This window comes from Narcine bancroftii, chromosome 1 (genome assembly GCF_036971445.1).
Source record: "Narcine bancroftii isolate sNarBan1 chromosome 1, sNarBan1.hap1, whole genome shotgun sequence".
NCBI classification, from domain to species: domain Eukaryota; kingdom Metazoa; phylum Chordata; class Chondrichthyes; order Torpediniformes; family Narcinidae; genus Narcine; species Narcine bancroftii.
In genome coordinates, this window is record NC_091469.1 from 114,166,482 (window position 1) to 114,194,153 (window position 27,672).

General features: G+C 37.7%; 1 protein-coding gene across 5 annotated transcripts in view; it reads right to left on the minus strand.

Moving 5' to 3' along the window:
- Positions 1-27,672, minus strand: part of ssbp2b (single stranded DNA binding protein 2b) — a 427,857-nt gene that overhangs the window by 280,042 nt on the left and 120,143 nt on the right. For all 5 annotated transcript variants that reach the window (XM_069936385.1, XM_069936398.1, XM_069936391.1 and 2 more), the window contains exon 4: positions 19,517-19,601. In XM_069936385.1, the coding sequence (XP_069792486.1) occupies positions 19,517-19,601 (85 nt within the window). The remainder of the gene's footprint in view (positions 1-19,516; positions 19,602-27,672) is intronic.

The following is a 27,672-nucleotide window of genomic DNA, read 5'->3' on the forward strand; positions in this document are numbered from 1 at the left end:
CTTTATTATGCACACACACACATTTACATTTGCACATAGTGGGGTTAAGTTTAGAGATAAGAAATGTATTGTTATTAATAGTTTAATAAAAATTATTTTGAATTTGCCATTGTCTGGTGAATTTTCTATTGCTGATCTTTAGTGCTAACAAAGTCCATTTAGACCCAAGCAAAATTAAAAGGGTTTGTTCGTTCGCAACAATTCTATTGTAGTTTTTTTTTACAAATGTACCTGTTTACCTTCAGTAAGCAGGAATTTCAGTACACATGTATATTATTCTTGTTTGCATGACATTAAACTTATCAATTTACATACCGAGTTCAGCTGCTTTATCTGTTAATCCTCTTCCACTGAAATAAATGTTTTTTTTAAACCACTGGTCTTGCCTCTCTCTTTGACGGGCTACTACCCATCATGTCTACTAAACTTGGTTTCTTTGAGTACAGTATTTTCCCCAAATTTCTCATCTGGCTCATCAGTATATGAAAATGTATGTACATCAGAGAGCGGCACAGTTAGCGCAATGCTGCTACAGTGCCAGCGATCAGGCATAGGGTTCCAATTCCCCACTGTATGCAAGAAGTCTGTTCGCTCTTCCTGTATCTGCATCGATTTCCTCCAGGTGCTCCGATTTCCTTCTACCATTCAAAAATGTACTGAGGGTTGTAGATCTATTGGGTGTAATTAGGCAGCATGGAATCATGGACCGAAAGGGCCTGTAATGTCTGAATTTCTGATTTTTTTAAAAATCAGCCAGTCAGGGAGTTTATATGTGGAAAAAGAAATGTATTCAATATTTCAGTACCAAACTGGAAAAACAAAAACAAGTTAGTTTTCTCTTGCAGAATGTAGTTGAGGAGCGATGAACAGAGCAAAGGAAATATCTCTGACAAGGTGAGACCAAATGAGTTATTGTGGCAGTTAGAAACCGATTACGGCTCTCATCTGCATTACGTGCTTCAAATTGCATGACTGTGGGATAGTTCTAGCCCCATCAGCATTAGTCATTTTGAGCATTTGTGACCATCAGTAGGAATCTTCCCTTCATTCTTTTGACTTAGAGTCATGCAGCATCATACAAGCCTTTTAACCAAACTTGTCTTGTCCCATCTGCTTGTGTCTGGACCATATCCTTTGAAGTCCTTTCCATGCATAAATCCAGCCAAATGTCTATTGAATGTCAAAACTTCTACAATTTCCTTTCACAGTTTTATACCAGATACAGACCACCCTCAGCGAAAAAAGTTGCCTCTCATAAGTACCTCCCCTTCCACCTTAAATATATACCCTCTCACATGAGAAATCATCTACCCTGGAAACAAAACTGTGAGAATTCATTTTATCTATGACCCTCATGACTTTCTAAACAACTTGCAAGCCCTCAGCTTCCTTGAATCAGTTGATACATAATATTTTCCTTGGATTCTGCAGGTCAGGAATGGAACTGCACTGAACATATGTGTCGCAACCCATCAACAAGCAACGTGCATTTACATCCATCACTATCGTCATAACCATTTATTATAACCATGAATGGATAACAACTATGTGCCTTAACCCGGTTTAGTGAACAGATATTATAACCATGAATGGATAACAACTATGTGCCTTAACCCGGTTTAGTGAACAGATATTATAACCATGAATGCATAACAACTATGTGCCTTAACCCGGTTTAGTGAACACATATTATAACCATGAATGGATAACAACTATGTGCCTTAACCCAGTTTAGTGAACAGATATTATAACCATGAATGCATAACAACTATGTGCCTTAACCCGGTTTAGTGAACAGATATTATAACCATGAATGGATAACAACTATGTGCCTTAACCCAGTTTAGTGAACAGATATTATAACCATGAATGGATAACAACTATGTGCCTTAACCCGGTTTAGTGAACAGATATTATAACCATGAATGGATAACAACAGATATTATAACCATGAATGGATAACAACTATGTGCCTTAACCCGGTTTAGTGAACAGATATTATAACCATGAATGGATAACAACTATGTGCCTTAACCCAGTTTAGTGAACAGATATTATAACCATGAATGGATAACAACTATGTGCCTTAACCCAGTTTAGTGAACAGATATTATAACCATGAATGGATAACAACTATGTGCCTTAACCCGGTTTAGTGAACAGATATTATAACCATGAATGGATAACAACAGATATTATAACCATGAATGGATAACAACTATGTGCCTTAACCCGGTTTAGTGAACAGATATTATAACCATGAATGGATAACAACTATGTGCCTTAACCCAGTTTAGTGAACAGATATTACAACCATGAATGCATAACAACTATGTGCCTTAACCCAGTTTAGTGAACAGATATTATAACCATGAATGCATAACAACTATGTGCCTTAACCCAGTTTAGTGAACAGATATTATAACCATGAATGCATAACAACTATGTGCCTTAACCCGGTTTAGTGAACAGATATTATAACCATGAATGGATAACAACTATGTGCCTTAACCCAGTTTAGTGAACAGATATTATAACCATGAATGCATAACAACTATGTGCCTTAACCCGGTTTAGTGAACAGATATTATAACCATGAATGGATAACAACTATGTGCCTTAACCCAGTTTAGTGAACAGATATTATAACCATGAATGGATAACAACAGATATTATAACCATGAATGGATAACAACTATGTGCCTTAACCCGGTTTAGTGAACAGATATTATAACCATGAATGGATAACAACTATGTGCCTTAACCCGGTTTAGTGAACAGATATTATAACCATGAATGGATAACAACTATGTGCCTTAACCCGGTTTAGTGAACAGATATTATAACCATGAATGGATAACAACTATGTGCCTTAACCCGGTTTAGTGAACAGATATTATAACCATGAATGGATAACAACTATGTGCCTTAACCCGGTTTAGTGAACAGATATTATAACCATGAATGGATAACAACTACGTGCCTTAACCCAGTTTGGTGAACAGATATTATAACCATGAATGCATAACAACTATGTGCCTTAACCCAGTTTAGTGAACAGATATTATAACCATGAATGGATAACAACTATGTGCCTTAACCCGATTTAGTGAACAGATATTATAACCATGAATGGATAACAACTATGTGCCTTAACCCGGTTTAGTGAACAGATATTATAACCATGAATGGATAACAACTATGTGCCTTAACCCGGTTTAGTGAACAGATATTATAACCATGAATGGATAACAACTATGTGCCTTAACCTGGTTTAGTGAACAGATATTATAACCATGAATGCATAACAACTATATGGCTTAACCCAGTTTAGTGAACAAATATTATAACCATGAATGGATAACAGCTATGTGTCTTAACCCGGTTTAGTGAACAGATATTATAACCATGAATGGATAACAACTATGTGCCTTAACCCGGTTTAGTGAACAGATATTATAACCATGAATGGATAACAACAGATATTATAACCATGAATGGATAACAACAGATATTATAACCATGAATGGATAACAACTATGTGCCTTAACCCGGTTTAGTGAACAGATATTATAACCATGAATGGATAACAACTATGTGCCTTAACCCAGTTTAGTGAACAGATATTATAACCATGAATGCATAACAACTATGTGCCTTAACCCAGTTTAGTGAACAGATATTATAACCATGAATGCATAACAACTATGTGCCGTAACCCAGTTTAGTGAACAGATATTATAACCATGAATGCATAACAACTATGTGCCTTAACCCGGTTTAGTGAACAGATATTATACCCATGAATGGATAACAACTATGTGCCTTAACCCAGTTTAGTGAACAGATATTATAACCATGAATGCATAACAACTATGTGCCTTAACCCGGTTTAGTGAACAGATATTATAACCATGAATGGATAACAACTATGTGCCTTAACCCAGTTTAGTGAACAGATATTATAACCATGAATGGATAACAACAGATATTATAAACATGAATGGATAACAACTATGTGCCTTAACCCGGTTTAGTGAACAGATATTATAACCATGAATGGATAACAACTATGTGCCTTAACCTGGTTTAGTGAACAGATATTATAACCATGAATGGATAACAACTATGTGCCTTAACCCGGTTTAGTGAACAGATATTATAACCATGAATGGATAACAACTATGTGCCTTAACCCGGTTTAGTGAACAGATATTATAACCATGAATGGATAACAACTATGTGCCTTAACCCGGTTTAGTGAACAGATATTATAACCATGAATGGATAACAACTATGTGCCTTAACCCAGTTTGGTGAACAGATATTATAACCATGAATGCATAACAACTATGTGCCTTAACCCAGTTTAGTGAACAGATATTATAACCATGAATGGATAACAACTATGTGTCTTAACCCGATTTAGTGAACAGATATTATAACCATGAATGGATAACAACTATGTGCCTTAACCCGGTTTAGTGAACAGATATTATAACCATGAATGGATAACAACTATGTGCCTTAACCCGGTTTAGTGAACAGATATTATAACCATGAATGGATAACAACTATGTGCCTTAACCTGGTTTAGTGAACAGATATTATAACCATGAATGCATAACAACTATATGGCTTAACCCAGTTTAGTGAACAAATATTATAACCATGAATGGATAACAGCTATGTGTCTTAACCCGGTTTAGTGAACAGATAATTAATTCTTGCAGTTTTCTGATATGATTGCCCTCCAAAGCTGCCTTTCACAATAATTATCCTAATCTCTCTTAAATTTGTATCAAGGTAATGCAAGAATTGTCTACATATCATCAATCTCACAAGGATTTTGTTTTAATTCACTTTTCTAACTGGTGTCTTTGATCAATTACCAATGATCAATTACCACTGGCTCCAATTGCAACTTGTAACACACAAAAATCTCTGACAACATCAGATGACAATTGCCCTATTCCTTCAAGAATTTCACTCTGCCATCATCGGATACAGTATCTCATCTATCACTTGTGGTACAAGCCGACTCATCAATTCAACTCCCCAAGTTTGTTACTAGCAACAAAATTACTTTCCTGCTCTTGTGTATCACTAAAATTCTCTTCTGTATCCTTCCCCTGGGGGTAGGACCACATGCATGGTCTTGAGGTACATTTCTCTTTGTCCTCTGTACTGGAAAAATGGATGATCCGGTCATACTTGAAAGCACCATACAAATTCAACAGATCCCCTCCCTACTATTATCACTATTCTAATGCGATAGCCCTTTTCCCTACTCCTTGGCTTTCTTTGTGAGTAAAATATACAAGTGATTAGAGCCATCTACAGAACATCCATTATTAAAGCCAGCAACTCTCAAAAAGCAGTGCGTAGTACAACAAATACACAACATGATACATTTACATTATTATCTACGACTGTTGGAAAAGTAAATTTTCCTATTTCAAGCACCTAACTACATTTCATGCATCCTTGTGTTGGGTATATCATAGAATGATAGACTGCTATAGCACAGAAAACAGGTCATTTGGCTCTGCCAGTCTGGCCTACTCCCATTCCATAACCCTTCAGGCACCTATCCAATTTATTCTAAAACACACAATCGCACCCGCATTCACCATATCAGATGACAGCTCATTTCCCACTCCCACCACTCTGAGTGAAGAACTTCCACACTCTCACCACTCTGAGTGAAGAACTTCCCCCTCATGTTCCCCCTAAATCTTTCCCCCTTCAGTTTAAAACCATGACCTCTCGTATTTATCTCCACCAATCTAAGTGGAAAAAGCCTATTCGCATCCACTGTCTCTACTTCTCATAATCTTTTAAACCTCTAACAAATCTCCTCTCATTCTTCTTTGCTCTAAGGAATGAAGTCCTAACCTGTTTAATCTTTCTTTGTAACTCAACATCATATCTGGAATGTTCCATCCTTAACACAGACCAAGCAGACCGAAGTTTAATAATTTTTACAATTTTTCAATAGTTGAGTAATTTAGCCTAAACAAATAGGGTTAACCTAAAACAGAAAAAACAACCTTTATTGCAGCAGAATTCAGCCTTCCTATCTGTGTGATTAATTTGAACTTGATCCCCCACAAACTCAAAGTCAATATTCTACCATAAATTGCACCATCCAAAAACTCTCTATTCCTATCTTTATTTTCTCATTTGCTGCAAAATAAAAACATAAAAAGGATCAATATTTGTCTAGGCTTATTACATACAATTCAAGTACAAGTATGTCATCCAAGTATAATCTGTAACTCACACTAACATGCTTCGCTTACTATTTGAAAATGAGTAACATGTAACCAGTGTTCACAGGAGAAACGCATCACTGCATTATCAAGGGCAGGTGATGACGTGGGGGGGTATTACAAGGATCAATGCACGATCCCTTGGTAATCACACTATGGTGGATTAAGGATGGTATGTTCATATCTACTCCTCCCCCTTAATGCCAATCCATGATCTCATCTGATTTACAAACTGCAGATAATGTGAACTTGCACCAATTATTTTCATCCCCACACTTCTTCACAATCCATCTGCTGTGACTTTCTCCTTTCAGAAAACCAAAAGTTCCAATCTTGACAGGCATTGTTTTCAGAGCAATCCAGTGAAGATGAAAACCTAACAGCACTCTATTTGACATGCAGCTGGCTTTTCATGGACTGTGGAGGTTAACTTTAACATGGAATGTAGCACAGATTGAGATGTGAGGGGTAGCAGCCAAATGGAGGATAAAAGGGAAACTTGGCATTAATTTTCAAAAAAGCAAGATTGTGCATGCCCTCCTGTAGTCAACTCAGAAGAGACCTAATGGAAATGAACAATGAACTGCTTACTACATCGACAGGGGTAATAGGAAGCATTCCTCTCATGTCAGGAGGCAAAAGGGGCAGTCAGCCCAAGTTTTTCAACAGAGAAGCAGCATCCAATCGAACTTCACCATTTCTATGCTCAATCATCCTGTAAAAGCCTTTCAATATCTCAACTCCACAGTAGTAACTCAAACTTCTACCATGCTTTCTGCAATGTAACCTCACAATGTTCCCATCAAGTTTCTGAATATTTCCTTCTGTTCACTAGGACACCTGAGCAAAAGGAGTATTCAAGATCAAAACATCAAGTGAAGCATAAAGCTCATGGCTTACTTGGTGACAATGATTCCAGCCCTTTTGCATGCTTCTGAGACAGCTGTGATCTCAAACCACAAGAGACCCACTACCAATACTGTCTCCACAAAATCCTCCAAATCCATTGGCAGGAACAGTGTACCCATGTCAACTTCAATTCCCAGCTTATCATTGCCAACATTGAGCCCCTAACTGCAGTTAACCAGCTTTGATGAACGAACTCTATCAATCACATCAGATTTCCAAAAACAGATATCCAAAACAGTAGGGCAGCACAGTTGGCATAGCAGTTAGTGCAATGCCTTTACAGTGCCAGCAATTAGGACTTGGGTTTGATTCCCTCGCTGTCTGTAAGAGTTTATATGTTCTCCCAGTGTCTGCATGGGATTCCCCCAGGAACTCTGGTTTCCTCCCACCATTCAAAACATGCCAGGGTGTAGGTTAATTTTGTGTAAATTGGACAGCATGGACTCGTAGGCCGAAATGGCCTGTTACTGTGTGGTGTATGTCTCAATTTAAAATATAAATTTCATACAATATATTGGTGAGAGATAACCATGTGAATGGGTTAAAGAAAACTCAAAGACATTCTCAAAGCTTCCATGAAAAGGAGCAACATCTACCAACTCTTGGAAATCCCCAAGTTATGACCCAGTGTGGAGAAGGATTATCATTGTAAAACAAGATCAAACTGGATTTATTAAGAAAAGACGAACAGCGGACAATGCCTGCAAACTTATTAATCTAATTCATGCAATTCAAGGAAATAAGAAACCGACAGTGGCTGTTGCTCTAGACGCAGAAAAAGCCTTTGACAGAGAAGAGTGGAATTACTTATTTAAAGTATTACAAAAATTCAATCTACCAGAAAAATATATAAATTGGATTAAAGCATTGTATAATGGACCTTTGGCGAAGGTAACAGTAAATGGATATGTATTGAGTCACTTTAAATTAAGTAGGTCAACTAGACAGGGATGTCCACTATCCCCATCATTGTTCACCTGAGCAATAGAACCTTTGGCAGAACTGATAAGAATAGAAAATAAAATAAAAGGGATAAAAATAAAGGAGAAGGAGTATAAAATCATATTATTTGCAGATGACATCATAGTATACCTAACTGAACCAGAGGTATCAATAAAAGAATTACATAAGAAATTGGAATATGGAGAAATATTGGGGTACAAGATCAATGCAAATAAAAGTGAAGTGATGCCAATGAGTAACACAGACTATACAGAATTTAAAAAAGAATCACCATTTAAATGGCAAGCACAAGCAATCCGATACCTAGGGATCAGGTTAGATAATAACTTAAGCCACTTGTACAAACTAAATTATCAGCCACTAATAAAGAAATTGGAGGAAGACTTAGAACATTGGAAAGAATTACAACTAACGTTGATTGGGAGGGTAAACTACATTAAAATGAATGTGTTCCCAAGGATACAATACTTATTTCAAACATTACCAATTCCCTTAACAGAAAAATTCTTAAGGAACTAATGAGAACAATAAGGAAATTCTTGTGGAAAGGGAGGAATCCAAGGGTAGTGTTAGATAAATTAACAGAGAGGTTTAATCAAGGTGGTTTACAGTTACCAAATTTTAGAAATTATTATAGAGCCGCACAATTGAGGTATTTGTCAGATTTTTACCAGACAAGTGAAAAACCAGACTAGACTAACATAGAACTAGATAAAATAGGGGAAAAGGTACCGGAACATATACTTTATAAGTGGGATAAAAAGCTGATACGATATAAAAGCTCACCAGTATTGCATCATTTACTTAATACATGGAAGAAGATCCACTTAGAAAGGAAAAAAATGAATTATCAAATACCAAAATTACCATTGACGCAAAATCCACTAATCCCTTTTACAATAGACAACCTTTCCTTTAGAGAATGGGAGAGAAAAGGAATCAAAAGAATAGAAAACTGTTTTTTGGGAAATAATTTATTAATATTTGAACAGTTGAAGTACAAATATGGAATAACTCATGGTACAATGTTTGCATATCATCAATTGAAAGCTTATTTAAAGGATAAATTGGGAAACAGATTGAGATTACCAGAAGGAAGCAGCTTTGAATACGTGATTACAGACACAATGATAATCAAAAGATTTATAAACAACATGTACATTAAGATGCAAGATAAGGAAAATGAAATAAACTATAAACCTAAGCAGAAGTGGGAAAAGGATCTAAACATAAGGATAAAAAATGAAGTATGGGAAAAGTTATGTTCTGGAACTATGAAGAATACAATAAACACAAGGTTACGCATGATACAATATAATTGGTTACACAGGGTATATATATATATATATATATATATATATATATATCACTCCTCAAAAATTAAAAAAATGGGATTCAACATTATCCGATAGATGTTTTTGCTGTAAGAAGGAAATGGGAACAACATTACATGCAACTTGGGCATGTACGAAAGTAAATATGTTTTAGGAAGAATTAAATCAGATACTAAATAAAATTACAAAAATAAAACATACCAAAAAAAAGAGATATTTCTTTTAAGTAACATAAGAAGTAGAGAATTAGGCCTCAAATTGGATAAAGTGCAAAATAAATTCATTATGATAGCCTTTGCGATGACAAAAAAAATGTATAATGTCAACTTGGAAAATGGAAGAGAGCATGAGTATACAGCAATGGTACATGGAAATGAATAAATGTATTCCACTGGAAAAAATAACATATAATTTAAAAAATAAAGTCACGATGTTTGAACAAATTTGGGAGCCATACATGGAACATATCAGAGAGAGCTTACCTACAACCTCCATCCCCTAAAATGAGAATGAAAATCATAAGAAGACAAAACGACTAGATTCAGTGTGTAATAAATAGATGACACATTTTCCTTGTTTATTTTCCTTTGTGTGAAAATATTGTTTTATGGTTTTATTACATTATATATGTTGAATATTTATGGGTATTGGAGGGGGGTGGGTAGAGGGGAGGGAGGGAAGGGGGGGGAGAAAGGGTAGAAAAGACCACTGTGTAAATTTAATGAGATACGTTTGTACATATTTTAGTTGATATGGTTACAGTGTGAAAAATAAAAAATTATTTTAAAAAAGAGAAAGATTATCATGGAGAAACTTGAGTCCATGCAACTGGAACACATAGATGCCCAGCATAATAAAAAGATGAAAGGAACACACCACCTCCCAAATTACCCAGCTATCTGCCCTGCCAAGCAGGCCTGATTTGTTGTAAATTCCACAGGGCTACATATTGGCCTCAAACCTTTCGTAAAGGCAATAGAAGTAAGTCTACTTAAGACGAGACTAGGGATCAATAAAGCTTAGAGTGCTCCAGCTATCTGGCAAACTGTCCTTCAGGAATTCACGAGCTCATCATAACAGTGCCCCAGTCTCAAACATCCTCAACAATTTCATCACTAAATTCACTTGACAATATTAAATGCAATAATTTCCTGATGATTGCACAATATTCAATTCATTGAGAACTGCTTGAATCATAAAATATTCTACACCTGCAATTCATTAATATTCAAATTTAGTGACCATGCAATTATCGGGTGATGACAATCACCAACAAGAGACTAAGTGACATTCAACAGTGCCCAATTATCAACATACTCAGATCAGCACTGCGTCAAAACATAATGGAACACTGAAATGCTGTAGTAACAAAAGCAGAGTGGAGTTGTATAGTTATTCAGAATTCTGCTCACTTTCAAGGAAGAATGAGATCAATTCTATTCTCTTGATGCAACATGTCTATCTGTGATGTAATCATGTGCTGTGTCCAGTGGGTTCACAGAGAGATGAGTCTGGACAGAAGTGATACAATCACACGTAACTTTTATTAACACACAGGACACAAACAGGTGAGTATTAAATGGTACACGATTACTAATTCACATAAGCGACGATACAGACATTCACTTCGAACATCAGTTAGACTCTGACACCGGTAAACCTATATTTGACACTGCTCACACACTATTGTAACAAATTTATGTTAACCTTTAATTTAATATTAAACTATATTTCTTTTATAGAAATCTCCTAGTAAAGTAAGTTATACGGCTAAAATATTGTATCTGTAGTCTTAGTAAGTTAGCTGTGGGTTGGTACAGCATCACACACAGGTCACAGCACATTTATAGAGAACCACTGTTTTCTGAGAAGAGTGTTCATTCTTGGAGTCGATGATAATAGATTTCAAGTTGGTCTTAATTGTTTGAGAACTGCTGAGGAAACTACCTATTTTTACTGAAAGCCACTTAAGCCTCTTGAACAGAGATGAGGTCAGAGGTTGTTATGGATATGAAATGGTTTTGAAAAAGGAACAGAATTTTAGTAGAAATAAAACTGATGGTCCTGTGGTTTCCAAGAATTTGGACTCACCTCAGTGATGATGTAACGGTCACATGATTTGGAAAAATATATTACTGAGATCAGACATTTTGAGTTCAGTTTTGTAAGAGTTCAGTTTGGAGTTCCTGTGACACAGAGGCTGGAACCTCGTGAAAGACAGGGTTGAGTTACAGTAACCAGAATTGTTGCTGTTGTGTGTGTTACTCCTGGGGAAAGGGAACACAGAATCGGTGGCTTCTGAAATAAGGAAAACCATTTTGCTGTCTCTTTGGAAAGGAGGACAGATTTCTACCTGGCCTATTTTTGTGTGGCCACTTCGTTTAAGCCTTGTCTGGTTTGTGACTTCATCATGGAAGAAGGTAACCACATTTTTTTACCCCTGTCTGGGTTTGTGACTATACCATGGAAGAAAATAGCCATTGCTCGTAGAGGACTGAAGATTGAAGTGCTTAAAAGCACTTTATAATTATTTCTGAACTGAGAATTTAAGACTTTCAAGCAAGAATAAAATGGTGCTGAACTTTTAAAAATCAACTTTTCAGAGTGGGACTTTAATTATACACACACATACACATACATTTACATCTGCGCACAGTGGGGCTAAGTTTAGAATTAAGTTTAGACCTAAGTAAGAAATGTTATGTTGTTAATAGTTAAAGTTTTTTTTAAATTTATCATTGGTTACTTTTCCATTGCTGTTCCTGTGTTAGTACTAACAAAGTCCCTTTAGTCTCAAACAAAATTTCGCAACACTATAAACAGGGACTCATACACACACTCCCCATTCCCTGATCAACAGGGTGCAGCTCTGCTACAAGTATTGATCTATCGCACTACTATCCTAGTTTCAGTGCAGTGCGCACCTTACCCGCGACCCTTCCAGTGACCTGGCATGGAGTGGTATCCAGGGCTTGGACAATAAAGCAGAGAGAGCAAATGTGCTAAATATAAATCATCAATGATGACCCTAAAGTAGCCAACAGCGAGGTGTCCAAACTGAGCTGAAGGGTGATGTGACTTCTGAATAAGTTTCAGACGGGGAGGACTTTGTGACCAACCGCAATACACACATTCCAGACAGACAGAGAGGCTACGCTTCCTCCACACACAACACTCCACACCTCGGAAGCCACATCACTCTGGAATCACTAGGATGACATTCTATGTCTCCATGCAACACATTGTGACTGTGAAAACAGGGAAGGAATTAAAAGAAAAAAAATTAAAAGACATTTTTAAAAAAGCAACACCATTTAAGCGGACCAATATATACACGAGTGTCTTCTGTATGCAGGACGAGGCACATAGTCAAAGTCAATGACAGAGCCTCACCAGCTGCTCCCCCTCCCCCTGCCCCAACCAAACAGCTGAAAATGGATCAGGGTGCTGTGGGAGCCACTCCCCCGTGTGAGAGGGGAGGGTAGAAAAAGGAATTTGTTTGGTCACTGACTTGCATGCCTGGTTTCTCCGGCTTGGCTGGCAAATGTGAGCACTCTTATCCCCAATGTGTGCAAGCAGGCAGTGCAAGGTCATCCCTCAGGTGCCAGAATCCTTTTTTGGCTTCCACATCCCGCGCCTTGTCCTCATGCTTGGGCACTGCCTAAGCACAGAGCCCAGATGCCTGTCACCATGCTATCCTATGGTGAGACAGGTGGTAGGCTGGCGGGCATACATCCAGGGTACATCTGGAGCACCCTGTTTTTCTGGACTGTCGTTTGATACCAGGATACCGTTCCTGCTCACATTCACTTTACATGGGTGCCACAAGTGCCTGTGTTGGATCTCTGTAACAATAACCAGGAGGAGTCAGGACTGAAAGTTAGCCAATTTGATGTTTTTAAATAAAAGCTCTCAAAGTCCCCACCTCATGAGGTATTTTTCTGTTAATAGGAGTTCCAGGTGATACTGTCATTGTCAAGTGCAACAGAATATAGACAATGTTTCTTACTACAAATTATAATTTTAATTCCCCAGCACCATTTACAAAACATCATTACTACAGCTCAGGGTGATTGAAAATGAGAGAAAGACAAACAAAAGGTCCATGACAAAGTCTGCGCCCTTAATGCAAATCACAATAGATGCAATTGAATGTCCAATGCCAAGGTTTAGGTTTCCATGGCAATGGCTCTTGCCTGTCTTGCTGAGAATTCTTCGCAAAAGTGACAAAACCTCATGCAGGTAAAATGAGATGATGGCTGGAATCGGTGATGAGATTGCCCTTTTGATGAGCATTTCATAGATCTTCAATTCAAAAAGAGGAACAGCTTGAAGGGTAGCCTTCCCCTGTGGTGGAGGGGGGTTGGGTGAGCTCAAAAGATGGATTAGCCAGGGGTCACCACCATTGGAGATGCACCAGAAGGTAAGCTGGTGCAGGTCAAGAGGGGGCAGCGCGTGGGAAACTCCACATCTACGGGGCTTCTCCCCACAATGCACACTCCAGAGAGCACACATCTCCGTGAGACACCAGTGATGTTGCCGAACTTCCCCCTCAGCCCTGAAAACTCAAACAGGAGTTCTCCGCTCCATGTACTCCAATCTCTCCAGGTGGGTAATGGCCTCCCAGAACGCCACTCCAGATGCCCATCCCAAGATGGGCAAGACCACCCCTCTTTGGTCTCAGTGTAGGGTGATGACTAAATAGCCCACCAAGACACCAGTCACCTTTGTGCTCCCTGGAAGGTGGTCCTCGTGGGCACCCCTGTAGATACCCGTGATCAGTGCCCACTCCCTATAAATCCATGCCTCCACACCAACAGTGTCCCATTGTGCCCAGCACATCAGCCCTATTCTGGGAGGGTAGGGCACCTGGCCCAGACCACAATTACCACATCATCCACCCCACGAGGCATTGTCAATCGTCTGCTGGTTTGACAAACCACCCAGGGCGCTCACTTTCTATGAGAGAGAAAGAAATTGGGAGCCCCTTGTCTCCCAAATGAAGCAGCAGCATGGCTAAGTGTTCACCTGGACGATGGTGGGATCAGTCCCCTTGACCGGTTAGCCCCTTAGCAGAGTAGGCTCTCCATTATCTCACAAAGATTATCTATGTATCCACTCGAGGTCCCTCTATTTTTGGCTACCTTCTCATTTTGGAGAGGCAGTGGGGTGCTCTCATTGAAGACCTGGAACCGCGTGGTCACTGATCGGGCTTGCAAAGGCTCAGGCACATAGAGAGGAGGAAGTGTGCCACAGGATTCATTTTTCTCAGGGTTAGTAACACCCATCCCTCAAACAATGTTTCGATCCCCTCCCCCTGCTGGACAATGGCTCGGACTTTTCCTGAGTCAGGCTGCAAGCCAGACCAGACCAGAGAGCTGCTTGCAGCTGCTGTTTCAGCCAGCGTGATTTTAAATTCTTAGTTGGTCACTTGCCCTTGATCAATCCCAGGAATTATTCTTAAACATTAATCACATTACCTCAATCAAAAATCTATCCTTCCTGGCATGGAGACCAGATCTGAACAAAATATTCCACATGAAATCTCACCAAGGTCTTACTTAATTGCAGAAAGGCATCATTATATTGCACTTTTAAAAAAAAAACACACTATTCAACATGAAGTAGAAAATTGATCGGGTGAGAAGTGAGAAAATACCTAAAGGGAAATTATAATATTGTGCAAGTACTTATAAAAAGATCTATCACCATAGTTCTAACTCATCATAGTCTAATTTATTAAAACAATGCTAACAATATAAATGAGCTCTGCTCAATTTTTGACAGCCATTTATGAAATTACAATCAAAAGAAAATGTAAAGGAAAAACTACAAATGGCAGTCATGTGCATTCCAATGCCACAGAATCATTCTGAACATAGATCTCTCCATTTCTTTCGCACTTATAACTCACATTTTAGCCAAGTATCAATATTGCATACATCAATTTTCTAAAAGTCAAACGAGTAATGAGAGCAATGAGTAAATGAATAGACAGGTGTGTTCCTTACAGGATTATTCGGACGTACCAAACAAAAGGCAAAGGATGAACCAAGAGATATACAAACTGTTGAAGACCAGTTCTGTGGCATTGAGACCAGACAACCTCTGGAAGGCCATTACCAATGCAAAAAAATAAACATTTCTGGACTAAATACACCATCACATCTGATTTGGCGATACAAGGTAATATAATAATCTGTAGTGCATCTCTGTAAGGTGAGCTCAATGCCTCTCTGATCTCTTAGAAAAAGAAAAATAATAATGCACCCTGAAGAGCCCTAAAAGCCCTGGTGCCTCTGTTCTCTGGTGAATTAATTCCTGAGACTAATGTGAAAAGAGCCTTTGGGAAGATGAATCCTCGTAAAGTCAACTAGACCATGGGGCTTATTGTGGATTTTAGGAAGGGGAGGCAGAGGGACCACACACTTGGCTGCATTGATTGAATGGCAGTGGGGAGGGCTTGTCCCTTCAAGGTCCTGGAGTCCATATAATCGAAAGACTTCAGGAGTCAGCACATCCAGGCAACCATGAAGAAAGGACACCAATGCCACTACTTTCCAAGAAGTCTAAAAAAATTTGGTACATCGTCGAATATTCTATTAAACCTCTGTAGGGGTAGTGTGCAAATTATACTGATTGGTTGCATCAGTCTGATTTGTTAATTAGAGGATCCAGGAACACAGATGGCTGCACAAAGTAGCAAACATAGCCAAGTCCATCACAAGCTGTGGTCTTCTATCACCAAGAAGGCCCCCAATACCAAAGGGTCCCCCTGGTCACCCTGGTCATAATCTCTTCTCACTGTAACTCTTGGGAATATGCAGCCTGAAGTCCAGCACCTCCAAGTTCAACAACACACTTTTCCCAACTGCTACCAATATCTTGAATCTCCCTTTGTGACCCCAATTATAAATTATCCCAGCACTGCAAAAAGACCTGACTGCACTATTGAAACACCACACCACAATTTTCTTGCAGTGATACCAATTGTGAATATCTATTATAGCTTTTACTACAGAAGTAATTTAATGTATACTATTGTGGTTGGATTTTTGTTTTACAAAAAGTGGTGTCAGTAGCAAGTAAGAATTTTGGTGAATGTATATGTATTCATGTGATTTCTGCACATCACTAAACATCATAAATTTTAAACAAAACTTGAATCAATGTTAATTTTCAACTTCCAATTAATATCTCCCAATGGACTTCCAAATTTAAAATAAATTTCAATTTCTACTATAAATGAAGAATATAAATTCACTTAGAGCACGCACCCAGAATCGGCTATTGTAATAACTGACCATGCTTTAATAATACTTTCAACTCTCATTCATGCTGAAGTGTGTTCAAACAAAGTGGGACATAAATAATATCAGTAAACCTGATCAATTATGAAAAGCTTAGTCCTCAGTGATTTTATTCCTAATTTGGAACCAAATTTCCAATGTGCATTTCAATGCATACTCTCCATTATCACATTTAGCAGATTAAACCAAGGACAAATTTCGACAATGTGTGAACATAGAAAATAAAAAATTCTAAAAAAGATCAAAATCCACAACAAACCAAACATAAATATCAAATATTTTGGTCTATACATTTAATTAAAAGTGGGAAAATAGTTTATGATTTAATTTACAAGTTTCTTAATAACAGAACCATTTTTAACTCTGATGCAAATAGCTTAAATGACAGAAACCAATAGAAATTGCCATGAGCCACAAACAGCCTGTGTATTACATTATATAAAATTGTAAAAATACAAAGCTTGAATCAATATTTATTTGCACATTGCACAAACCTCAGACAAGAGATAAAAATCATTTACTGTAACAATGATTTATTGGATTAAGATTAAAAGGTCAGTTGAAAAAGTTCTGATTTGCTTGAAATCACAAGTGTTCTTCATATATACTGTTTAAACTTGACATTAATGTGCTCCTATATTTTATTTCAAGGGATTTCCTGATTTTAAATTTCCTATTTCATTGTGATACCAAGAGTAGCATGTAAAATTCTAAATTTTGAATGCCTACAATGTGTTTGGATGTCATTTCCTCAATGAATTCAGTGAATGACCTAACTGCATTAGGATGTTTTCACAATATTAAATAGCAAAAAATAAATATGAAGCATTAGTTTTTTTTAATTTAAAAATTAAGTCAACATATTGTCCAGAAGTATGCAATGGGAATCTAGGGTTTACAAAAAAATGAATTACTAAAGTAAGCCTGTATTTCACTTACTTGCACTTAATATGTTCTTCCATAAGCCAACATGTGCAACTGTGTTGAAATAGTTGTGGTATTTGAGTACAATTTTCAGTGAAACAATGTATGAAAACTTCTGAACTAAATAAAAACTTATTCATTCACAAAATAAAGTTATAATAGTTATTGACCATGTAACTAAACATTCACAATTATAGCACTGTTAAGAAATTTTTCTCAGCATTACTTTTATGTAGGTACCAACTCTGCTATTAGCAGATCCTATTGCTAAGAAAATTTAAACTTTAAATTATCTATGTTCTAGTGATACATAAAACTATGACAGGGAACAGTGAGATAAAAGAATAAAATTGGAAGAGACAACTAATCCATTCAGTTTCTTTTTAATTGCACACCCATGAATCCACAAAGCAACTTTGGTTAAAGTCATGGGGATAGTGGTGTGTAGAGAGGAAAAGCATGACAGTATTGGGAAATAGAAAGGGATACACCATTACGCAAAAAAATCATAGACCCACATCAGTGCATAAAGGAGGGTTTGAAACTTTTTACTTGAATGATGTATGTTTTCTAAACACATCACAGAAAGTTAGGACTGCCATTTAGAGTTTAAGTACCCTTTATAAATAGAATGACATTAATTATTTTCCAACAACCTATCAGAACCAGTAAATAATACATGAAAACTACTTATTAAGTTTGATTTTTTTGGAGAGTTCTTTCACAACACATCTAAGATTATAATTGCAAGACAGTGCCTTATTACAGTCCACTAGAGACCTCCACTGAGCTGGTAAAATCATTTAACACAAGTCGAAATTTGTCTCCTAACAACTCTTCTAGATTAAGAAAGGAACTACAGTACAACTCCGAAAATCCGAAATGGTAGGGACTGGGCCTATGTCAGATAAAATGGTCATTTTTTTTTTAAAGAACAGCTCAGTAGCAACAGCAAATCACTGTATTAATGTTTAAACAACAAGGGAAGGCTTTTTAAGCATTAAATAATGTTCAATTCTCACCAAAAAAAATTCTGGTCGCAACTCCACCACCGATCTCCGATCACTCCCAACCACAGCCACCGATTCCTGACATATCCCCACCGCTACCATTAATCCCCAGGGAGCCTTTCCAAGCCAGTGGAACACTCATTGGCGAGTCAGCTGGCTTCAGTCTCCCCGGTCATTGGAGCTCCCGACGCGGAGTCCCGACTCCAAGTCCTCCCCTATGCTTACCGCACTAGGTCCAGCGTGTGTGTGCACGGTAGTAGGGCAAGGGATGGCTTCGGAGTCAGCGTCAGAATCTCCGGTATGCCGAGGAAGGAGGAAGGGAAGGGATTAGGAGGAGAGGGGAGGAAACGCCACTGACACCAAAGTCCCGCTGCTACCTGGGTGGCTGTTCTTGATGATGCTGTGACAAGGGATTCTTCTGACCACTGCAATTGGGAGACAGTGGGGCTCAGTTTGAGAGGGCAAGTTGGAAAGAGAGAGGGGAGAGAGTTATCTGAAACGAGGACAATCATCGTTTTAATTTCATGTTGAATGAATTTTATTTCAACTTGTGAGGTCAGTTCGGCTCCAAAAAAATTTTGGATAAATGAGGATTTCTAATTTGTTTCAGATATCCTCATTTATCTGAAATATTTTTTTTTAAATTGGATAAATAGGATTTTGGAGAATCTAATTTCAGATAATCAGAGTTGTATTGTACTTCATTATTTTAATGCAATTTGATCAACCCACTGAACTTAATATGGTATGAAATGGAATCACCAAAACAAAGAATCCTAAATTGGACTTACATAATCGTGAAAGGCTTTTGCTTCACTTGAATGTTCACAAGTTTCTCTTCTTTCAGGTGCTGCACAGTAGAGGTCCCAAAACACACTGCAAAAATAAATGTTAATAATGCAATGTCATTCGTTGAAATTATTCTTTAAAAGCTCTGCAAAATATTAAGATAAAATAACTAATTTTAAAAGTCCCTATGTACATTATCTGTACAAACATTTTCTAAAAAACTTTGGCTTCAGCTTTTGACCAGATCAAGCATCCTAAGGGCTGAATGTATTCCTAAAAAATATTTTAAAATGAGTAAAAGTATAAAATTTTAATCGTAATGGTTTATAGACCAACCACACTGAACACTATAGCTCTAAAACACCAAGAATTGTCAAAGCATCCAATTTTTTTTCACAATTTTTGATTGTTTATAAAATAATTTTAAAAACGATACCATTTTAAGAAAAAAAGGCACAGTCTTAACTCAAAATGACATTATTTTGACAAGCCTACACAAAGAGTGATTTTGAAGTTATATTTTGCATAATCATATTATGAAGGGTCAATAATTTATTGATCTATACAAAAAATAGATGTGCCAGCCTTACCTAAAAAAACTCTCACTGAATCCAAGTGTAAATAAAGATAAAGAAATTTTAAGTAATCATATTTTATACCTGGTCAGATTTCATGATTTAAAAAAAATGGAGTCTTTCAAAGTTAATTATTCATTAATTCGAGGTAAACATGGCATGAGTAAAGGTGCACATGTAGTGGAGTATTCTATACTGAGCTATTATAGACATGGGTGTACATGTTGTGGAATCACTGTACACATGATCGAGTTGATGTAAACACAGGCAAGTCAATGTACATGCTGTGGAGTCTAGTGCAAGACTGACACCTCCAGGCTTGCATTCTGGACTTGGATACATCACTGCATCTGCCACATGGACAGGAAGTGACAGCACATCTGTCATTTTGGGCGCCAGTTTGCCCGCAAGTAAGTGGGTCACCACACATGGATAAATACAAATAAAATCATTATCCCAAAGGTGCTAATTTTCCTTTTGCACATAAATATTTTGTGTTTGGTTAGTAGATATGAACGAAATTCACTAGTAAAGTTAGGAACAGTTGATGTCAGCCATTAGCAGTCTTTCAAAAACAATGATGCCAAACAATTCCTCCTTCTCAAGATGACTAACTTGTAATCCTCTACATTTTAATTAGTACTGAAGATATTTTTTGATTTTGTTAAGTTTTATCTGACATTACAATTATTTTTCTCTCTTGTAATGTTCTGAGTTGACATTGAATTCTAAACCCCAAATTTGGAATTTCAGAACTTTCTGGCTAATACTGTACTTTTCAACAATAATTCTCAAATCAGACATATGATGTGTGGGCAAAAAAGCATCTGTGAAGGCACTACAATTAATAATAATGAATAATTCCTCCCAAGTATTATACAATTGTATCCCTGCCCAAGTGGCTTGACAGCAAGACTGGTCAAACGGGCATTAGTTAATAAGAGCTACACGAGTGGATTCTATAAGTATATTGGATGCCATATGTTTGCCAAGCTCCTCTATGCAATAATATCAAGAGCATGAAATTCACACAAAGAAAATTGCAACCACAGATAATTTTCTACATGTCACCAATTTTTAATGTTTTATTTTTCATTGAAATTACATCACAATGCTCAAAAAACATGACAAACTACGTTCAAATGTGTAGGCAATTTTTTTTGCCTGCTCACTTTTGTCCTGGATATCCTGTAGAGGACACCACAAAATTTGATCTCCCAATTAGCAACATTCCACAAGAGGTCCTGATAAAATGGTCAAGAGCGGTCCAACAAATAATGGGTGCGATTTACTCATTGCCTCGAGGGAGTTCTGGACCAATAATTATTCTCAAAGTTTAAGAAACTATGTGATCCCAGTAAATTTAGAAAAGTCTTGAGCATACAATGTTAAAGAGAAAAACGCATTCCAAAGTATTCTACTTCACAACAATCTCTATCTTGGTAATATAATTCTGTGAGTATTGGAAAACTTAATCTATGTCAAACTAACCATAGCCAATGCAACTCACCTCCTTCAATCAGCAGAGAATATATACACAAAAGTAGCCTGTCGAAGTTAGGAAAAATCGGGTTGCGTTGTTCTTACAATGTGCATTTCATAACTTAGAGTTTTTCTTTGATGAAAAAAATATGTGCAGCGGCATTCAAAAGCGCCCACTGAATGCTACATCCATGGTATTCACTCTTTACAATCAAACTTTGTTGCAGCTAGAGTCTGCAAACTCTCTGTATTCTCAAACATCCAGTCATTGGTAAGAAAGCCACCCATGGGTGACCTGACTCAGCTGATACAGCTCAAGAATATGAAAGAAACACCAATATGATAGAGAAATTCAAAAGCAAGTGGACCACTATAAAGCTCAGCTTCATGTAAAGCATTCTATGTGAATGTCTGAAGCAGTACCAAAAGCTCAATTTGTTCACTCCCTTTTCATCCATATTTCTTTCTACTGATTAGCATTCACAAAAGTTACTGAAATGTATCAGACTGTGATACATTTTCCTTCTCCAAAATATATGAATCAGCAATAAATAAGTCACTCAGCTCCTTAAACTCACTCCACTATTTAATAGATAATGGCTGATAATAGATAATGACGACTGCGTAATTGGATCATGGATCTCCTCACCTCCAGACCACAATCAGTGAAGATTGGTAAGAACTTCTCCTCCACAATCTCCATCAGTACTGGAGCATCACAGGGCTGTGTTTTTAGCCCCCTGCTCTATTCACTTCACACCTATGACTGTGTAGCTCAGTATGACAATAACTCCATCTATAAATTTTCTGCTGATACCACAGTAGTGGGTTGTATCAAGGAAGATGATGAGTCAGCCTACAGGATGGAAATTGAAAATTTTGCTGAATGGTGTACCAATAACAATGTCACCAAAACTAAAGAGCTAATGGTTGACTTCAGGAAAGGAAAGCCAGAGGAATAAAATCCAGCGATCATTGGGGTATCAGAGATGGAGAGAGTGAGCACATTTAGGTTCTTGTGAGTTACCATCTCGGAGGATCTTTCCTGGACCCAACACACAAATGGCATCATGAAGAAAGCACGTCAGCACCTCTACTTCCTCAGGAGTTTGTGGAGGTTTGGCATGACATCAGAAACCCTGGCAAATTTTGACAGATGCATGGTGGAAAGTGTGCTACATCATGGTCTGGTATGGGAACACCAACACCTCTGAGTATAAAGCCCTCCAAAAGGTAGTGGACATCACAGGCAAAACCCTCCCCACTACTGAGTACATCTACAGGGAGCGCTGCCATTGGAGAGCACCAAACCCTCACACCCAGCTGCTGCCATCAAGAAAGAGGTAGAGGTGACACAAGACTCACACCACCATGTTCAGGAATACCTGCTACTCCTCTACCATCAGACACCTCTCTTTTAAAGAAGAATATTCCAAAGACACTCAATTTCCTAAGAGAACACAAGATAAATGTTTCCTTCGAAGATCTAATTCTGCACCTGCTATTGGTTTGTAATTTTCATTGGACCATTCATTTTCTGCTGAACATCAACATTTTACCATGCAATTTTTGTCATACAGTTAGACATAAAGTGAGGAAAAAGTCAGAGCACACACATGTTTTGAAATTCAAGGACACCTGCCTGAACCTGACTCCATGGATTGGAACTTACTCCTCATCTCTTTGAAGTGGGTCTCACATTCAAATTAAAAACACTTGCTGGGGGAACTCAGCAGGTCTCACAGCATCCACAGGAGGCAAAGATATATAACCAACGTTTCAGACCTGAGCTCTTCTACAAGGGTCACATTTAGAGAGAATGCCTATTGTCATTCTGTGCATGCACCGTGCATATCCAAGTGCTTCCAATATTTGTGAACCATGCATAAAGATGACCCAACACAAAAATTGTCAATTTGGGATCAAGTAGTAAATACCAAGCAATTTGTTTTCAATCATAATTCTATTGCACGTTGCACATAAACAGTCAGGAAATTCTATTGCATGGAACAAAGACCATAAAACATAGGAGTAGAATTCGGCCTTTTGGCTCCAACATTTGAATCATGGCAATTTCATTTTTCCCATCAACCCTATTGTGGTGGCTTCTCCCGATAACCTTCGACACACTTGCTAATCAAGAACCTATTAAAGTCTACTTTAAATATACCCAATGACAGCCTCCACACCTAATTGCAGTAACACATTCCACAGATTCACTATGCAGATGATATAAAAATGGGTTGTTGTTGATAGCGAAGAGAGTTTCCAGAGGAAAAATAATAACATTGCTAAGATGATTAATTGAGCAATGCAATAGATGTCAGAAATCAATCCAAATACATGCGAGATAATGAATTTTCAGGTGAGATCTTGAACAATCATTGGTAAAGCCCAAGGGCCATTGAGGCTATAAATCCAATGGTCCCTGAAATGGTCGCACAAGTAGAGAGTGAAAGGTATAATTTTAGCAGTGGCAGAAAGGATCACTGGACTCTCCCTCCCCCCAATCAATGTAATCTACCAGGATCGTTGTCTAAAGAGGGCACACAAAATCATTGAGGACCCCTTCCACCCACACACAGCATCTTTCAGCTTCTCCTGTAGGGAAAGCAAAACAGGAGTATCAGAGCCAGCACCACCAGGCTGAGGAACAGCTTCTTCCCATGTACAGTGAGAATGCTGAACGACCAAAGGAACTGCTCACACTAACCATCCGAGATTCTCATGCAATATTTATTTATTTGTGTATATGAATTCTAGTCCTCTATATGTATTGTCTGTCTGTATGTGCATTATGTCTGGTTGTATGACTACGTGTTTTGTACAGAGGACCATAAAATGCTGTTTCGTCGGGTTGCACTTGTCCAATCACATGACAATAAACTTGATACTTGCCTTCATTAGCCAAGGGACAGAATAAAAGATTAGCGAAATCTTGGTACAGCCTAAAAACATTGGTTAGGCAACAGCTGGTATATTGTTTACCATCTTGATGGCCACACTACAGGATGGATGTGATCACGCAGAAAGCTTTCACCAGGATGTTGCCTGGGATGGAACGTCTCCGTTTCAAGGAGAAAATAGTCTATTTTTCCCCCCTTTGGGGCAGAGGAGGCTGACGGGAGATTTGACAGAGATGCACAAAATTATTCAAGGCACAGTTAAGATAAATAATAAGAAATTTTTCAGAAAAATGGTAGAATTGTCTAAGATCAGACATTAGCGGTTGAAGATGAAAGTAGAAGATTGAGAAGGATTCTGGAAGATTATTTTCACCCAGAAGGTAGTTTGGAACACACTAGCAAAGAAGGGAGGTGGGGAAGTATTCTCACAACATTTAAGAACCATGTCGAGTGCTCCTTCTAGACCACAACTCTTAAGTTTCTATTCTCCTTTACCCAAATCTTGATACTCTCAAGAGATTCCAGCCACTGTGCATCTAGCAAGATAGAGCTGTTGAAAACTAAAATTTTCTACTCACTACAAGCAAAAACTGAAATCAAAGAAATAGATAATTAAAGGCTGTTAATGATGACACACCTGCCTGATCTGTCCTCTTGCTGTCATATCCAATGTAGTACTTTTTATAAGACATATCTCAAATGTAACTTGAAAAAAGATGCAAACTCTGTCCTTATATCTGACAGTCTTCTTCCAGAAATGTTCACTTCATTTTTCTTTTTACAAATTCTGCATGTGTGTAGGTGTGAGTGTGTAGGTGTGAGTGTGTAGGTGTGAGTGTGTAGGTGTGAGTGTGTAGGTGTGAGTGTGTAGGTGTGAGTGTGTAGGTGTGAGTGTGTAGGTGTGAGTGTGTAGGTGTGAGTGTGTAGGTGTGAGTGTGTAGGTGTGAGTGTGTAGGTGTGAGTGTGTAGGTGTGAGTGTGTAGGTGTGAGTGTGTAGGTGTGAGTGTGTAGGTGTGAGTGTGTAGGTGTGAGTGTGTAGGTGTGAGTGTGTAGGTGTGAGTGTGTAGGTGTGAGTGTGTAGGTGTGAGTGTGTAGGTGTGAGTGTGTAGGTGTGAGTGTGTAGGTGTGAGTGTGTAGGTGTGAGTGTGTAGGTGTGAGTGTGTAGGTGTGAGTGTGTAGGTGTGAGTGTGTAGGTGTGAGTGTGTAGGTGTGAGTGTGTAGGTGTGAGTGTGTAGGTGTGAGTGTGTAGGTGTGAGTGTGTGGGTGTGAGTGTGTGGGTGTGAGTGTGAGTGTGTGAGTGTGTGAGTGTGTGGGTGTGAGTGTGTGAGTGTGTGAGTGTGTGAGTGTGTGAGTGTGTGAGTGTGTGAGTGTGTGAGTGTGTGAGTGTGTGAGAGTGTGAGAGTGTGAGAGTGTGAGAGTGTGAGCGTGTGAGCGAGTGAGCGAGTGTGTTTTCAGCATTTTCTAGATTTATTTTCTCTCCGTATAATGTTTCCTTACATCTCGCTATAAAGTGCTTCATCCTCAACTTATATACAAGCCACCTCTCCAAATACTTCATGCTATCAACTTTAGAATTTTGAAAACATTTTAAATCTGGCAGCAATGTGTCAATTCTTGCTGGAAACCATCAAGAGCCTAATCACACCTCAGCAATTCACAATGTTCTGAAAATCCTAATGTGCTTAATATGTTTCAGTATCCCACCTTGCTAGAATTTCACCATCGCTTTCACCAAAATACGAAATTGAGACGCTGGCCTTCAAAACCCAGCTAAGCCATCTAAGCATGCAGGCTTAATTACTTCAATTTACCAAGTACTTTATTAAAATTTAAACATACTATCTCTCCCCTATTAACCATTCCAATATTTTTTGTTACCTTCACATTTTTGTTTAATTAAATTACTCTAATATAACTTGAAACATCGTAATACATTCTCTCACAAGCTTAGCCAGGAAGTCTCTCCTCAAAGTAGATCCCATGTCTTCTATGTTTTGTTTATATTTTTTGTGCTCGATAATTAATTGCATATACGGTAGTGTGACTTGTCATTATCTTAGCTGGGTACACTAAGACAGCACCTGTGCATATATTCTTCATGCAAGTGGACTGGTAGAGAGATAGAGCAAAATGCAAGACTAATTTTGGTTTAAATAATGAATGTCAAGTTCAAAAAAAAATCAACATTTCAAAGATTAGATTTGTAGAGAGCAGCTTGCTATCTGCACTCACTACTAGGGTATACAATTATCCCCATTAATAGTGGATCTGTAAAGAAGCACTCTCTGCACAAGAAACCTCCTGGGCATGACCAGAAGACCACATGTGGATACTGTAAACAGATTATTTGCACAAGCCAGGACAAACCTTTCCTATAAAAATGCTGAGAAGATTAGTACATGCCCTGCCTGCTGCCAAAGCTGTCTAGTCTTTTCTGAAACATCCAGAAGCCTTAAAATATTTGTAAAGCAGCTTAAATTATTAAAAAATACCCAAAAATAAATATTTAAAAACAATATTACAAAATCAAGCTATTAAAATTTTTAGCTCAACTTATTCTTACTTTTCTCCCTTGCAGTTGTAAAATATCCAATGAAATTATCGGGCCTGCAGCTCCTACACCTGATTCCCCACTTGTCTATTGGGGAATTCAGTAAGTTTTTGCTCAACAGCTGAAGCATAGTAACAGATTTGCCAAAAGGAATCTGTCACCAAATTCTCCATTCAACTAAGAGCATTTAATTTTGCATAATAGACATGTTAATTTGTTGCTTAACTCAAACTATGTACACAAAACAATGTAAAGGGTGAATAATCCCAGAACTGGAGACTAGAATAAAATCATCTCTACCTGGTACTATTATCACATTTTTTTTAAAAATTGCTTGATTTATGTCTGGTTAAAAATAGAATTAATTGTAAAAGGGTTGTGTGTGGAAAACAAATCATTGATCAAAGAAACCAAACTGCTGCTTCAAACAACAGAAATTTATTGCCCAGTAATGAATAATAGAAATCTAGATGGGTATCTGTATTTTCACTTGATTGTATCTGGATAACAGAAAAACATATCGGAGAATATTGCCTAAGCGTGATAAATAAATTAGTTTTAAAACTGAGAGACTCAAGAATGCCATTTCTCTTACACATCAATTACTAAGTGAATATGGTCATCTACAATTCCAGAGCTTTGAA